Raw genomic sequence first — 15,739 nt, forward strand, 5'->3', positions numbered from 1 at the left:
GTGCAGAGGTCTCAGCTGTTCCCCTTGGAAGAGGAGATCCCCTTGCTGTCTGCACAGCCCTGCTTATATCCTTGATTGCATCGTTTGGCTCCTCCCTGTGGGCGGAGCATCTCACAATAGAACACTGTGATCATATCAGCCATGTGGCTAAAAAAAAAAAAAAAAAAAAAAAAAAAAAAAAAAGAAAAAGAAAAAAAAAAGAAAGAAAATAAAGAAAAGAAAGAAAGAAAGAAAAAAAAAAGAATTGCAGCTTGACATGGTAATGGCATACACCCCAATATTACAACCCAGGACAGAGGGTTAAGTTTTACTTTTGTAGTAAACCCTCAATTTTTCCTGGGTAGGATATATTTTATGGACACTTCTCAGATCTCTGTGTTGCTGTATACAGACTGTATGCAGCTCTGATTTCCACTGGCATTAGCAGAGCAAAGGTGTCATCTCATGCATGAAATTGTTACTGTGGGATGGCAGGTCTCTCTGGCCCATTTTCCTCCTGTTCTGTGTAAGGTTGAGGAAATTTCAGTGGTGGGTCAGATTATGTGAATTCACTACTTGGTGAAGTCCTGGCCATGTGAAATTTGTCTGCCCATTAATTATTCTTGCTTGCTGATTCCATGGAAATTTTAGGAGTGATCTGGAATGTGAGCTGGGGAGTAAGAATCTGTGAGGCAGCATGCTCCAAAGAGCATTCACCAACAATAAAAATATTTTGAAAAGAAATAAAGAAAAGACACAGGCAGCCTCTTCTGCTGATGTGTTTGCTACTCTATTTTCAGGCAACCTCCCCAGGGTCATTCCCAAGTGGAAAGAGAATCTCCCACCCTAGCTGGAGGGTTGGAAGAAGCATACTGCATGTATCTGGGTTCTCTTGGGACCAGAAGGACACCTCAGTGTGTGTTCCTCCCTTTCCCCATTCTGTTTCGTATCAGCCAGTTCTCAATAGACTGATGCACTCTCTGGAACCTTTCCTGCAGGGAAGAACTGGTCAGCACTCCAAGAAACAAGTGTGGATGTGTCCTGCAGCTCTCTAGGCCAGGAGCAGCCCCTCCAGGAAGCCACTAAGGAGCTTCAGTTCTTCCCTTGCTTACTATCTTGCTTTGAAAAGACAGGTGTCTGCTAAGGAAGGCAGGAGCCTCTCTTGAAATGGAAAATGTTAACCCCCTCCCTCCAAATTATTATAATTTCGAAATTATTATAATTTTGAAATTACCTGTCAAGCAAAGGTATGGGAATAGGAATAAGCTAACCTAAGACACTTACTTAGCTGGAAAAAAAAAAAAAAAGTTGCACTGACTGCAGTAGGAATATCGTGGGGAAGGGAGAGGGGAGGTGAGGGGAGGGGAGAAGCACAGTGAAAAGTAATGGTTGGAAACAGGATTAAGATCAAATTAAATGGAAAAAAGGGATACATTTTAATTCTGGAAATGACTAACCTGTGGTACAGAGGAGGTGGAGTCCTCATTTTGCAGGGCTTTGAATAGAGGCCTGCTCAGATCCTGCAAGCACACATTGGCCAAGTGAAAGTTACTGGCCTTGGCCCTTCCTGTGGTGAACACTCCCCACTTTCCTTGTTGGATCATTCAAATTGACTCTTCTTGCCTCAGCTTTCATGCAACCCCTGCTTTTTTTCCTCACTTTCTTCTGATGGGTCATGCACTCACATTTTCTGCAGCCTACTGGAAACAATGTCTGCTTTGTTTGAGCTGTCTTCAGTTCCTTTCCTTCACCTTGTCAAACACCAGGAAGGGTTGACTTGGAAACTTTGTCCATTTAGCAGAACTTGGCTTCAAGTCAACAACCCCAGGCTAACAGTGTTTATCAGGCAGTAGGAGATCAATTCTAATTCCTGAACAGTTATCATTCTTCCTGTTGTGGCTGTTCTCCAGCACTTTGAGATGCTGGGAAACTTTATGCAGAGGTGTTTGCAGGAGGCAGAGAGATTGATGTGTCCCTGCAGGTTTTACAACTGATTGTATCAGCCATAACGACCTCTACTGTCTTATAGTTAGGGTACTGTGCCTTCCTTTTTTCCCCCTAAATGTTTGTGACACTAGTCACACAAAGAGGGTCTGCCTGGTTTTAAATTGATATCTCAGCCTGGTCCTGTGCTGGCACTGAGGATGGAGGAGATGCACACACTTGATTTTGTTGACAAATGGACAACACTGAAGAAAACAGGTGTAGTGCTCCAATTCTCTGTAGCAATCGCCAGATTACTTCTTTTCCACTTGTACATTTTGCCTGCCCCAGTCTGCCAAGAATCCCAAGAAATGGGTGTCCTGCAGAGTAACAACCTAAGCCTTGCCCTTCACTGGACATCTAGCCAAGGGTGGAGAGACGGTCAGTAAGTAGCCAGGGTGCCTGAGTTATGATGACTAACCCTGGAAAATGGTCATTAAGCACTGTTAGTGCTGTCCTTTTGAGCAAGTGAGGGCTGCTACAGCAGGGCTACAACAGTGTTGCTACAGGGGAGGAGGAAAAAGGCTGTTTCATTCACTGGTGACATTGGCACAGCTCAGGCTGAGCTGGTTGCTGAGCATCCACAACCCATTCCCCTTTTTTCAAGGCAACAAGGTGAGGAAAGAGCATAGAGGGATGAAGGCAGGGAGACAGGCTCTTGCCCCTCTTTTTCTGCTCTGACTTCAAAATTATATAAAACTTCTCAGTTGATAGTGGAAAACAGGTAGGGACGCCTAGAATGAAGAAACAGATGTGATTTTGTTCACCATTGGCACAGTCCTGTCTTACATTTTGTGCTGGAGTTCTGGCTGCCCTGGCATTGACTTCTTCACACCTCATGTTCTTGGTTATGTTGGAAGTGGGTCCTGGAAAGTTCATCCTCACCTGGCTCTCTATTGGACTCTAAGGAGCTGCTTGGGGTGGTGAAAGCTTGAACCAGGCTGCAAACCTTCCCTTCCTCCCTCTGCAGCCTTCCCCTTGCTGGGCATGGCCAGATGGCAACATGCAGTGGGACATTTCTTCTGAAGTAGCTCATGAAGTTGCATCTTTCTCCCGTCAGGTGGATGTAATTTAGCTCAGCCTCCAGTTCTGCATGGTGAGCAGGCTGCAGCAGAACTGAGCAAGGTGTGCCTGTGGTGAACCCAGTGTAACCAGCAGATCCCCAGGTGTGTGGGAATCCAGGATGGGCAGACCTGACATGTGGCAGATCCACCTGTTCCTGTGCTGTTGGAATACTTACACTGAGACACCAACCTTTTCTTTCAGGTGATTAACAAAGCACGTTTGGTTTTGGGCTTCATGCTGTGGCAGTGCATCCTTTCTCTCCTCACATCTTTTTTTAAGTGGCTCTTTCTGTACTGCTTGGAAGTTTGAAACCCATTGCTGGGGTTTCAAACTGAGGTCAGTGGTTGCTCTCTGGAGCAAGGATGTGTTTGTTTGGTGTGGCTTTTGATGGCATCTCTGGAGCAGGGATGTTCAGAAGCCCCCCAGAGGCCTCACACTGTCAAAAGCAAGCAGCAGAAGCCCCACCATGCAGGAGACAGGGACAGTGAGGAGCAGTTTGTCTCACCTCATCTTGCTCTCCCCTCACCTCCAGGTTAGGGATGACCACTTGAAAATACAGTCCTGCTATGCTGGAAGAGACAGGCTGGGTTTCTAGACTGGTTTGCAAAGATGAATATTCTTTAAAACCTCTTGTTCTCATAGTCGTTGATCTGGCCTGTTAAGCAAGCTAAAAAGATGCATCAGTCATCACAGCAACTAAGGTTTGGTTTTTCTTTTTTCTTCTACGTCCACTCCAAGAGAAGGAAGGAGAACCAGGTGCATCCATCCAGTCATTAGAGGACTACTTGGCTTATCTTTCAGGACAGACAGCAAAGTACATATTTCAAGGGATAGCAGTAACTTTTCAGCCCTACCCAGGGAAGATCAAGGCACTGCTCATACGTGTTTGGGCAGGGGGAGCCTGCAGGTTTAATTTCCTGATGGAAAACAGCTGCTGTGGGCTGCTCTTAGGTACCATGGCTCTTAAAAAGAAATAGCCTTGTAGCAATGATTGCACCAACAAATTTGGCATTCCTGCTTTTATATTAAATTTTTTTTTATTGAGATGATGTAATTACAAGCATTTAAAAAATTATTTGCAACTCACTGGCCCTGAGAATAGGCTTGTTTGTTTTTGTTTTGTTACATTCATTTGATTCAGTCCCTTAGCCCCACACCTTAAAAAAACAAAAGCCTTCATCAATAAAAACACTAGAATTTTATTTTTTTTTAAAAAAGACCTCAAACGCTGGATTCGCGTACAGTTGCAGTCTGACAAAAAAGATCTGGAGAATGCATATGTGGAGTTTGAAATACGGGGAGGATGGCAGCAACTTAGTGTTCACAGAAAGGTCCCCAGTAGTGTTCTCTGGATGGAGAGACAGTCAACAGGTTTCAAACTTTAATCAAGAAAATATTCTGCAGTGGAGCTGCAGCATGTCCCAGCTGACTGACCTGTGGCTTGCTGAGGCTTGTAGCAAGCTGATGACAATGAAAGTCCCACTTAACCTCTGCATAACCACGTAACCACTCAGAACTTTGCAGGGTGCTGAGGTTGGCAGGGATCTGCTCCAACCCCTCTGGCCAGGCAGGGCCAGCCAGGCACAGCTGCCCAGGACTGTGTCCAGGTGACTTTTGTGTGTCTCCAAGAACAACATGCTTTCTCCCTTTCCCCACTCGCTCTGGTGGCAAAGGCAGAAAGTTTGGTTGTTTTGCTGCTGGCAAATTCTACACTGGGAAATCAGAAACTGGGGGAGGGGAGGAAGGCAGGTGTCAGTGTTGGTGGAAAGACAGTGTTACCTTTGCTAGCCCTGGCAGGCAGCGATGCATTCCTATGGCTCAGGATGTTAATGCTGTTTTTGCACTCCCATGCATCTGCCAGTGGATGTGAGATCAATGGGAATCTCCCTCCTGCAGTTGCTCTAGCCTGCCTACTTTTTTATTTTTAGTCATACCTAGTAAACTCACTTCAAGACCCCAAGAGCAGTTCAAATCCTGCAGTTCCCACAACAGGTCCCAAGGCCCTGCAGCCCTGGCAGCTGCAGTGTCACCCACAACATTCCCTTTGGCACCTGGAGACCTGGCAGGAGACAGGAAGGGCCTCTGTGGGACTGGCCTCTTTCAAGGTCAAAGACTACTTTCATTCCAGCTAGCATCAGTCTTGAGAGAACTCCTTCTCTGTGGTTGTGATGATGTTGTCTTAAGATGTCCTTTATGCATGAACTGGGAAGAGTTTCCAACAGCCACAAACATTTCTTCCCCTTTGACTGAGATTCTGCAGTGGAAGTGATTGCATTTGTTTGTAAAGGTGAACATTTCCACTGCAAATCTTCCCTACCCAGTGCTGAGGATGGACTTAATTTGATAGATAATGGTGAGGAAATGGGTGGATTGTCTCTTGTTCTCTGTATTCTGCAGTGTGCACCTTGGCCATGACAAAAAGCTGTGACTCATCAGAGCTCTTTATGCAGAAAGTCTCTATTGGTTTTTTTCTTTGGTCCCTCACCATCTTGTAACAGCAGGGCAAAGAACTGCAGTTATGCAGTTGTCTAGACCACAGCAGTAAAGAGGATGAACCATCCTCTGCAAAAACTTTCTACCAGTGGACAACCAAGGATCCAGCCACAGCCTTCCTTTACATTGGTACTTCTGATTACACTCCATCTATCAAATTCACCATTCCAGCTCCTGAGACCTGGCTGCAAGTTGAGCAAAGTGACAGAGCAACTCCTTGGGCCCTTGATCTGAAGGGACCTTAGGTTTCAGATCTGTGACTACTGAAGTCCCACGTCTCCCAATCTCACGCCTCATGAGCTCCAAGGACCTCACAGTCACAACAGAGACAGGTGACACATTGCTAAAAAACACTCCCCTGTCCATTATTTTGAGGCAGAAAAGATCAAGTATGTGGTGTGCTGGGACTTTTAACTTACTGTGATTTTATAGGAAAATGTGGCTGGGCAAAGCTCAGGGAGAAATGTACACCCTGTCATTCCTCATCAGATACTGGCTCAGCAAAATCTCTCCTTGTTGTACGATGCTTATCTACACCCTTAACAAAGCTGTTCCTTCTACGACCTGTGACTCAATATTAAGTCTTTGGTGAGATTGGCCTATCTCTGTTTAAACACAGGGGACACTGTTCATTGCAGAGTGACATTTTTTCCTGGATAGATTAACCCTCTTGTTAAATACGTGGAAAGAGCAAATGTTGTGTTGGTTTAATAGCTGATAAAAGCTCTATCATGGGAATGTACCTTGTTTTTTGGTTGAAATGGATTAGATTAGCATTTTGATTTTTTTCCAGATCTAGTTTCTTTTATGTTTCCATTAAAGAGGCTTTCTGCTTTTAATGCACTGCTGTGGACATGCTTTCTTTCAGGCACCATGTGATTCCTGCAGTTTTCCTATACACCTCCTACCTCTGCAAGCATCATTTCTGCTAGATCTTCCTTCCATTCAAAGGACCACTGCTGATGGATCACTGGACACCACAGACATTCCTGTCCTGGTGGTTCAAGCTGTGAAATGAAACAGGTCAGCAGTTTCTCTTGTTTGGGCATCAAGGACTGCTGAGCTTTCTGTGACCAAACTAGACATAGCTCTTTGCCTAATGCCAAACACCCTCAGTGCAGCAAACCAAATGGAGGCACCTTGCAAACAGAACAAAACCCCAAACCAAGAAAGCAACACGGGTGTAGGGTTTGTTCTTCTCTTGTCTTAAATCATGTTAAAAACAGGCAAGCTGGGACAAGCTTCCTTGATGGCAGAGCTGTAGGATGGGGGAGGGCAGTGGGAGGCATTAAAAAAAAAAAAAAAAAAACCAACAAAAAAAACCAAATCCCAAAACAAAGCCAAAATCAATTACAAGATATAAGTATAGCTATTTGGTCTCTCGTTCTCTAACATCAGATTTTGGAGTGGTGAATCATCTACCTCTCCAGCAGCACAAAATGATCCTGGAGAGGCTTCTGAGTAATACAAACCATGTGATGAATCCCTTTGCTTTCTCCCTGTGATGTAAGGAACAGTCCTTCACCTTTCACCCCAAAATTGCTAGCAGGTATGAGAAACACCCCTTCCTTCTGTAATTACAGATGCTTCAGTCTTTCCTTTTTATAGAAAACTCTGAACTGAAATTCACAACTCTGCGTTGTGAATATACTGGGGGGGACTATATATATATATTTTTATATATATATATATATATATATATATATGGAATTTTTAGATACATATATACACATATATATAGATGTATATATATATGTATTTGTCCCCACCCTTCCTTCCCCCTCCTCCATTCTATCACTTCTTTGCCAGAAGGAGGGAAAATGTTAACTGATAGTCACTTGCAAAGGTTTGTCACATTTATTTTTCTCCACTCTGGAGCACTTAGGTGATTGGTTTTGGTCCATATTCCAGCAGTTAACAGCCACTCAGAGTACTCTGTGTGAGCCCAAGCTATGTGGGGATGACAGCCCAGCCTACATGTGAAGGGTGTCTCCTCTTCATTTGACAGGTATGTGTGAGAAATTCTTTTGGTAGCTTCAACACATTTCCCAGTGGCAGCACAGATAAATTGATCCAAGCGAACTGGAAGCCTTGAGCAAATCCCTTCTGTGTTGCTATTGTTTATGCAGTGTCGTGTCATGAGACTTGAACAGAAAATAAGAGCACTCTATTTCCATAGGAAAGCCTTCTAAAAACAAAAAACCAAAAAAGAAGAAGCATAATCTGATGTCTTGTCCCATGTGAGATAAGGAAAGTCAAACTGCATGTTTATTAGGGAAAAAAAAATGTCAAAAAAACCCCAAAACTGAAACAAGCCAAAAGGAAAGAAAAAACTCAAGGGAGACTCGGTAGAAGAGTGAAGCAGTGCATAAGTCCAGGCTTTCTCCCCTTTGCTTTCCTGCCAGCACCACTTCTGCTGGTTAGTTAGCTGTGTTAAGGTGCTTCAGGTCCTGCGTGGTCTTCAGGCTAAGCAGCGACCTAAGGACTGCTCCTGTGTTGTTGCTTCCCCTCCCAAACCGTGCCGACCTCAGGCAGATGTTTCTCCCCTGCACCCACAGAGGTGGCGCACCTGGTTCCTTCAGCACTCCTCTTCCTGGTATATTTGTTCATCCAGTTCCTGGGATTCAAGGTGCTCGAGGCGGTCTGTCCGGCCACTCATGATCTCATCTGGGGTCTTCATGAACCTGCGAGACAGAGAAACAAGCGCATTTCTCAGGGGTCTCAGCTTTTATCGTCATCAAATAGTCGAGACCCCTGAGCTCTACAATTCCTATGATGATCTTTGCTGTATCCTCCCAAAGCCTCAGTAATTTCCAGCTTCTCCCCAGGTATCTTCCCTCCTCTATACCTTGAAAGGAAACAAAGAAATCACCGGCCTTTACCCTGGCTTCTTGAAAGCCCACATCGGAACCAAACCCATAGTTTTTTCCAAAGAAAGATATTTATTTCTTCTCCCTCATATTGTTTGCTGTTTTCATGTCAGATGACAGCTTGGCCCAGGTACACTCATGTGTGGTGTCTGGTGACAGAGACATGAAAGGTGTTTATGATCAGCGTATTTCAAAGCACAAGCCCTTGCAAGGTGTGGGGAGGCACAGGGCTACTGGTTTGTGCAGGCCTGTGTGTAGGTGAGTGAGAAGAAAATGAAACACCAAAGGAACAGAGAGGGAAAAAAGCCAAGGTCCAACTCAGAATAAGTTCCAGGAATGAAAAAACCCCTGAAGGAAAAAGATTTAGGGCTAGAGAACTGTAAGCAAATACAGTCTTTTCCTGTGTGCTTGTAGAAAGTGTGACTGCAGTGAGGCAGCATCCTCTGTAAAGAGTGACACTCCCAGCACCAGTGTCTCAAGGCAGTAAGTCTGCAGGGTGCTGGAGACAGAAACTGCCTCTGGGGAGGCATGGCAGCAGCAGGAAATGAGAAAGAACATCCAGCAGCCTGCAGTTTAAGTCTGCAGTCTTGGTTTTTGCCAGGATGCTACTGTGTACTACTGCACAGAGGTAGCACAGAAAGGTTCTGCTTTTTCATTTTCAATTTTATGATGTAGGAGAGAGTGGCACAGGAAGGATGAAACCCTGGTTTCAACACAAATCAGTTTCCCAACTCCCCTGCACTTCTGGAGAAATTAGGATGAAAGATGTTTATGCTGGAAGTGGTACAAAATTTCACAGTCTTTCATTAACAACCTAGTGGTTAACATGCAGCAGTACGAAATGTGTTATTTGTAAGACCTGATTTTATTTCAGGTTGATGATATGCTCAGTATCATTGCCCTAGTGAAAACAAAAACAACCAGCAGAAGCCTTGTTACTATCACTGACTCAGAATGGTCACTGCTAGAGCCTCCCAGCAAACACGCATAGCCTGGAAGTAACCTTTAGCCATCCCTTCTAATTTTGGAAATCATGTGCATATATGCATTTAGGAGGAAAAAATGGGCTATGACTCACTGCTGTGTCACTGCTGGAAAAATGCTGCTGAAACAAACAATGTTACAGTGGTGAAAAACTTGTATTCAGGGGTGGTGAATCAGTCAGTGCCTGTCTACACACTGGAAATGCACCACAGCCCACGGCCAGACTGTGCCCAGATTTAACCCCTGTGACTGTCCTAATCTTGCATGACAATGAAATCAAAACACAGAGTGGTCCCACTGCCATGGGAGCCACCCCCCCTTCCACGTGGGGCATGGCCGATGCGAGCTGCACCACAGGATTTTGGGTATTCCTTCTGGTCTCTGCTTTAAGCCACATCAAGGAAACCACAGTGTGGGTATTTCTAATAGCATTTGATTACATAAAACAAACAAACAAACAAAAAACAACCCAACCCAGAACTGCACAAAAATTAAGACACACTATCTGTAACCTATTTTGTTGCAGAAGACACCCAGCCAACCTATTAGAAATCCTTTTCTGACTCCATCTTACTTAAAGCTCCATACAGGTATCTGCAGATGACAACTGCCTGCATGTTAAAGTCACATTTCCTATTATTTCTCTGCTTGCAAGGAATAGCCAAGAAAGGCACATTAATAACTTGATTTTTTGCAGCTGTTATTTTTCTCTTCAGATATAAATAGGTCTAAGAAAACATCAAAAAATTTTTTATTGGGAATTGTGCAAGGAAATGTTTTGCTGGGGTTTTTTTCCCAGTTTCCAAAGGAAATGAAGTTTATATAGCTCATGTTTTATGCTCTCTGATGACCTTTCAATCTGTTGGTCAAACTGGCTAAGTCTGACAGAGAAACTGAGGTCTCCAAGGGCATTAAGTTAAATGGTTTTGAGAAAACAGGCAGCCTGGTTGAGAAGAGATGGACTCCTGTTTTTTGTATGTCCCCACTGAAGGGAAGGCTTCAAGAGAAGCACATTCAATGTTCAGCATCAGGAATTCCCCCAGGGCAATGCACTCCTCACACAAGGCCCCAGAGATACAGGTACCCTTGGTACTGATGGAGCAACCTTGTTTTAACTTCCACAAGAAAAAAAAAAATTACTATTGAGCACTTGATTTTCCCCATGGCTGCTTCTTTCCATCACTCTCCGTCTTGCATCTAAGTTTCCTTCTAAGAGCTGACATAAACTAGTCATTCCAGAGAACCCTTTTCAGCTGAAAAGAGTTTGAGTGCTAATGCACTTCTGTTAGCTATTTAAGAAAACAAATTCCAAGACTGCCTTCCTATTGTTACCATGTCCAAACACACTGCTAGATCCAGGCCACTGACAGCAAAGCAGTCTTTGGTCTGAGTTCAGTGCTCTGAGGGTCAGACGTGCACTAGGATTTGCTGGTGTTGTCTGAAGAGGAGTGGAGTGCTCTCACTCTGTGCCATCTGCACTCAAGATTGTACAAATAGCTCCCTGCTTTAATGCTGTTTCAGGCTCTATTTCCTAAATTCTTAGTTGTATCACCCAATCAGCTGTGCTGGGTTTTATGATCAGCTCTTGCAGCTCCCACTCTTCCTTCAAGGCAGCACCAAAGACATGGTCATCGAGTGCTTCTCTTCTGCTATGCCCCTGAGGAAATGCCTGATCCCTGCTCAGCTTTCAGAGGCAGCTGTGTTTGAGGAGTCCATTTGGAGTAGGTTTTCCAGCAGTTTGACTGAACCCATTTATCTAAGGTCTTAAACAATGGCACAGCCTGCACAAAGCAGTGGAAAGACTTCTATTGTCTCCACTGATCACTGAGACAGGCCTGTGTTTTCTGTAAATTGATCTGGCTGCCTTAAAAGCTGGGAAGCACTGCTCTATACAGCTTTTACAAATGTATGGCCCTCTTCACCTGTGTTATAACTGTGGCAATGAGGTATCCCACACACAATTCCATCTTCCGTCCTCAAAAACTAACTGTCCATAGAAAGAAATGGCGAAGAAAGAAAATTACCTGAACAAAAGCCTTTGTCCTGGCTCCTTCCGGATAATATTTAGTTTGTAGTAGTGGCGTAGGGCTCTGGACATTTTCTCATAAGTCATATTTGTTCTGTTCTGTTTTATTCAAAAGAAGAAAGGAAAAAAAGTGGTGAGACGATTCATTAAAACCTTCCTAAGCCCCCAAAAGAGTTGCAGAACTATCCCAACTACCTAAAGTAACCAAGACAGTCCAAGAAATTACATGTACCATTTTCTGTTGTTTGCAGGCCCATTCTACCCCCACCCCCCTCATCACCAAAGTTGTGTGGGTCTCTTTCCACACAGGGCAATTTAAGCAAGGAGTTTAACAAGAATTCCAAGCAAGGTTTTTCTACAGTTTCTTGGAACACAGATAACAAAAGACTTAATTAACTACAAGAGGAGACATTAGGCGGAGGAAGATGCTCATGCCAAGTGAGATGTGACAGGCCTGTTCTTAATGAAAACACCTTTTGTAAAAGCCTGGGAGTAGTAGCTAATAGGCTGGATCTGTCAGCAATCCCTGCTTGGAGCACTGCTCCTCTGGGATTCCCCTGCATTAACTAGTTAATGCTCACAGAGCTCTGTGAGGACTCTTAGCCTGTTTCTCCTCTTGTAACACAGGTGTAAACCAAGAAACCAGCTGGGTTGTACATCTGCCTCTGTGACACATCCTTCCCTTCATTCTGGGAGCTGTTGGCCGCAAAAGCCATGGCCAGAGCACTGAGGTATACTGAAGTGTGAGATGGTTCATTAAAACCTTCCAAAGCTCCCAGAGGAGATGGCTCTGCTGAAGCTGAGTGTCACAAGGAAGAAGCGATAGGCACTGGCAGAGCTGTTTGTGGGCAGCCCCCAAATTAGTGACTTGGAGGAGCAGGATCAGCCCCTTGGGCTATGTCTACACAAGGAGCAGTGGTTGCTGTCTGGCAGAGACTCCCAGCAGAGACACAACTCTGCCGTGTGTGCCTGAGTGTAAAGCAACCCCTTGCCATGGGCAAAAAACACCCAAAAGTAGAAGCATGTTTTTGTTCTGGGAGTCTCCATGGCAGGAGCTTGGCTCCATCAAAGAAGACTGATCCACCTGCCTAAAATGCCCAGTAAGAGCAGACCCCCTCTGCTTGCCCTGACTACAGTAACTCTGTAATGGGGGTCCTCATCAAGAACTCCCGTGGCAATGAAACACTAACAGGGACCAAGTTTTCCCTGCAAAATCTAGACTCCTCATTGAGAACCTCCCTGAAATACTAGTTGTGCTTCTTCCATTACTTACATGCTGAAAGGCCACTGTGTTGCCAAATGGCCAATGGTCTGAAGGAGCTTCAGTTTTAGACACCCAGCATGAGACCTAATGGCATGGCTCAATTATTAATGTGCAGGTTGGGTAAGTTGTAAGTTTCATAAAATTCCCATTAATCCGTATCTCCAGCATGTTCAGAACCACACAGATGACAGCACAACCCTCTGGTGTGTCAGCTATTCCTCCCAGTTTTGTGTTATCTGAAAATCTGTCCCATTATCCAGGTCATTAACAGACATACAGTAGTGCCCCCAGAATCAATCCCTGGGGTAAAATGACTAGTGACTGGATTTTGTGCCATTGATCACCATCTTTGCAGCCCAGCGGATCAGCCAGTTTTCCATCCACCTCACTGTATTCTTGTCTAGGTCATACTTAATTAGCCTGTGTTTGAAGCTATTATGAGATAGTTTCAAAAGCCTTTCTAAAATCAAGATAAGCTATATCCATCATTTTCCCTGAATCCACTGAGCCAATAATTTGGTTGTAGATGGGTATCACAGTGGTCAAGCATGACTTCCCTTTTGTAAATCCATGCTGACTATTCATACATTAATATGAATATACTTATATACATATACAGGAATATCTATACATAAGTCAGCCCCAAACTATAAAAATCAGTAATGCCTTTCCAGAGAACAAACCAGGAACCACCCTCTGAGAAGGAAATACATAATCCTGCAGCACTTGGTGTTTGTCACAGGGCAGCCTGTGGAATCTGGGAGTTGTTGCAGACAGGAACACAGAAAGCTCCTACTCTGTAGTACACAGCTCCTTGTAAACTACATCTCACCAGAATATCCCCAGCAACAGGTTTTGAGAAGAAGTAAGATGCCTTGAGAGAGAAGGACTGTTAATTCTTGCACTCCTTATAATTTCATAATTACATGCATTTATAACTAAAGGCCTTTAAACCAAACCAGCAAGCTCTCTACATGAAGAATAGGTTTTAGTGCTTTAGGATGGATGCTTTGAATTTCTAATGTACATAGAATAAAAGATTACAGTTTTCCAGTAGAAATTTATATGCCATCTTTTCTTCTTTACCCCCACTTATAACTGGAACCTGTAATGCTACGAGAGACAAAGTAGGAAAAGTGCTGCAGGAGGAAAATGGCATTGCTTCCTTACCTTGTGGTTTCCCCACAGACGAGCCAGCCCATTGGGATCCACTATCCGAAATATTTTTGATTCCTTATCTTCCCATCGGATGAAATTTTCGTACCGGCTGTCAGAAAGCAGCTGATAAACATAATCCCAAAGCAACCTACAGTCTGCAAAGAGAGAAACAAGAAAATAATTACTTTTCTTTTTTTTTCCTTGTGATTAATTCTTGAAACCTTTTGTGTGGGTGGATGGATGTATAGTGAAAGGACAGTTGGGATCAAGGATGAAACAGCTGCTGTGACCTAAAATGAAAATGGGCTTGGCTGGTATTGGGTAATGTTTGCAAAATGGACTGGAATATACAGCCTCCTCTGATGCATCCCAGTTCTCCTGACACTGACAGAGCACCTCCATCTCATCAAAAGCTGTGTGAGGTGACCTGCTGGTCTTAGTTGTGTGTTTATAAAGCTCACGCTGTTGGCCCTGCTGCTGTTGCTGGCTGTTTCAGTGGAGAAATCACAAATCCTGCAACCTACTCTCCCTGCTTGAGGCTGCCCTTTTCTGTGCTAACATGTAAGTCTAAATCATGGGCAACATTACAGCTTTCCTTTGTAGACTCCATGTGATATAAAACTGACAGCTTCTCCCATTTGCAACTTCATTTTTTGTTTTACTTTTTAAGGTTCCCTAAATGAAACAACACCTAAGATTTGTAATTACTTGAGTGCTATTGAGAGGTTAAATACTTTCTATTTGGATAATTGAATTCAAATTTCCTCTTGGCAAACACTCCTTAGGTTGCTAATTAAAGGTCTAACAGACACTTAAGTTTTAGTTTAGTGTTTTTCAGTTTCATGGCAGTCTCTTGAGACTGAGGAAGCCAAGAACTGAGCTGCTCCTACTTCCTGTTTGCAATGTGTGTGTGCAGCACAGAAAAACTGGGAATATGGAATATGGACTGTGAATTGTACAGAGCTGGGGGTACTGCTGTTGTCAGAAACAACAGGGTTTTCACAGCTCAGCTATCCAGATTTCTGAGGTAGCTGTGGGGTTGCACTTTACTTTGAAAGCAATACCAGCCTCTGAGATAGGGCTTGTTAGAATTGTCCAAGGGCTGGCAAGCAAAGACATCCAGCTTCTAAATGCTAAAATTCTTGTCAGCCTGTCTTTCTATCCCTGTCTGTCTGTCTGGGGCTGGCACGTGTTATAATGGGCATGATGACATGGGAATATAAAATACTTTTTGAGAAAGGATATGAATAACACATTTAGTGAGCACACCTGATATTGACAGAGATTTTCAAGTTATTTTCCCACTTCCAAACTGCAAAGAATATCTCTGACAAACAGTACTGTCTCTAAAACCAGAGTTTATTTTGCCAGTGCCCTTGATTTAGTCTCTCCCTGCCAGTCCTACAAAGAATAAAACATTTTGTTTTGAAGAGATGGCATCTGGAAAAAATCTGGTTCCCATTCTAGCTGAAATCTACCCTGATGGTCACCTTATCCCTGACAAGAGCAGAAATGTAAAAGGCAAGAAACAAGACTTTCTGGTTGGAAAAACCTTATTTTCATTAACATTTTTCATAGAAAAACATTTTCCACAGAAGAATGTCCATCCCCATTTGAGATTTTTCTAGGTTTGCATTTAAAAAATGAAACCTGGGCACAAGTTTCCCTGGACTAAGTGAGAAGTCTGAAAACTGAAGTTGAATTCTACCACTTGAATTTCTGTCATCCCCCTCTCAAAAATTCACAAAATACAATTCTTACATTGCCTTTCTGTCAGCGTTTTTGTACACACACACACATAAGAAAAAAGCTTATTTTCTAGACTTCATTTGTGACTCAAGACAAGGGAGACTATATTGCTCTTCTGGTTTGTGCCTTTTAATATTGTGGGAGGTTTTCAAATAAAAGGGTAGTAAA

The 15,739-nt window shown here is 43.6% G+C and overlaps 1 protein-coding gene across 7 annotated transcripts in view; it reads right to left on the reverse strand.

Annotated features, from left to right (window-relative positions):
• Positions 1–4,042: 4,042 nt before the first annotated feature.
• The window catches only part of ETV6 (ETS variant transcription factor 6), a 125,758-nt gene continuing 114,061 nt past the window's right edge, over positions 4,043–15,739 (reverse strand). For all 7 annotated transcript variants that reach the window (XM_077783228.1, XM_021529941.3, XM_021529942.3 and 4 more), the window contains 3 exons: positions 13,835–13,977; positions 11,399–11,499; positions 4,043–8,204 (listed from right to left, as the gene is read on the reverse strand). In XM_077783228.1, the coding sequence (XP_077639354.1) occupies positions 8,099–8,204; positions 11,399–11,499; positions 13,835–13,977 (350 nt within the window). In that variant the 3' untranslated portion in view covers positions 4,043–8,098. The remainder of the gene's footprint in view (positions 8,205–11,398; positions 11,500–13,834; positions 13,978–15,739) is intronic.

Source organism: Lonchura striata, chromosome 5 (assembly GCF_046129695.1).
Source record: "Lonchura striata isolate bLonStr1 chromosome 5, bLonStr1.mat, whole genome shotgun sequence".
Classification (NCBI taxonomy): Eukaryota; Metazoa; Chordata; class Aves; order Passeriformes; family Estrildidae; genus Lonchura; species Lonchura striata.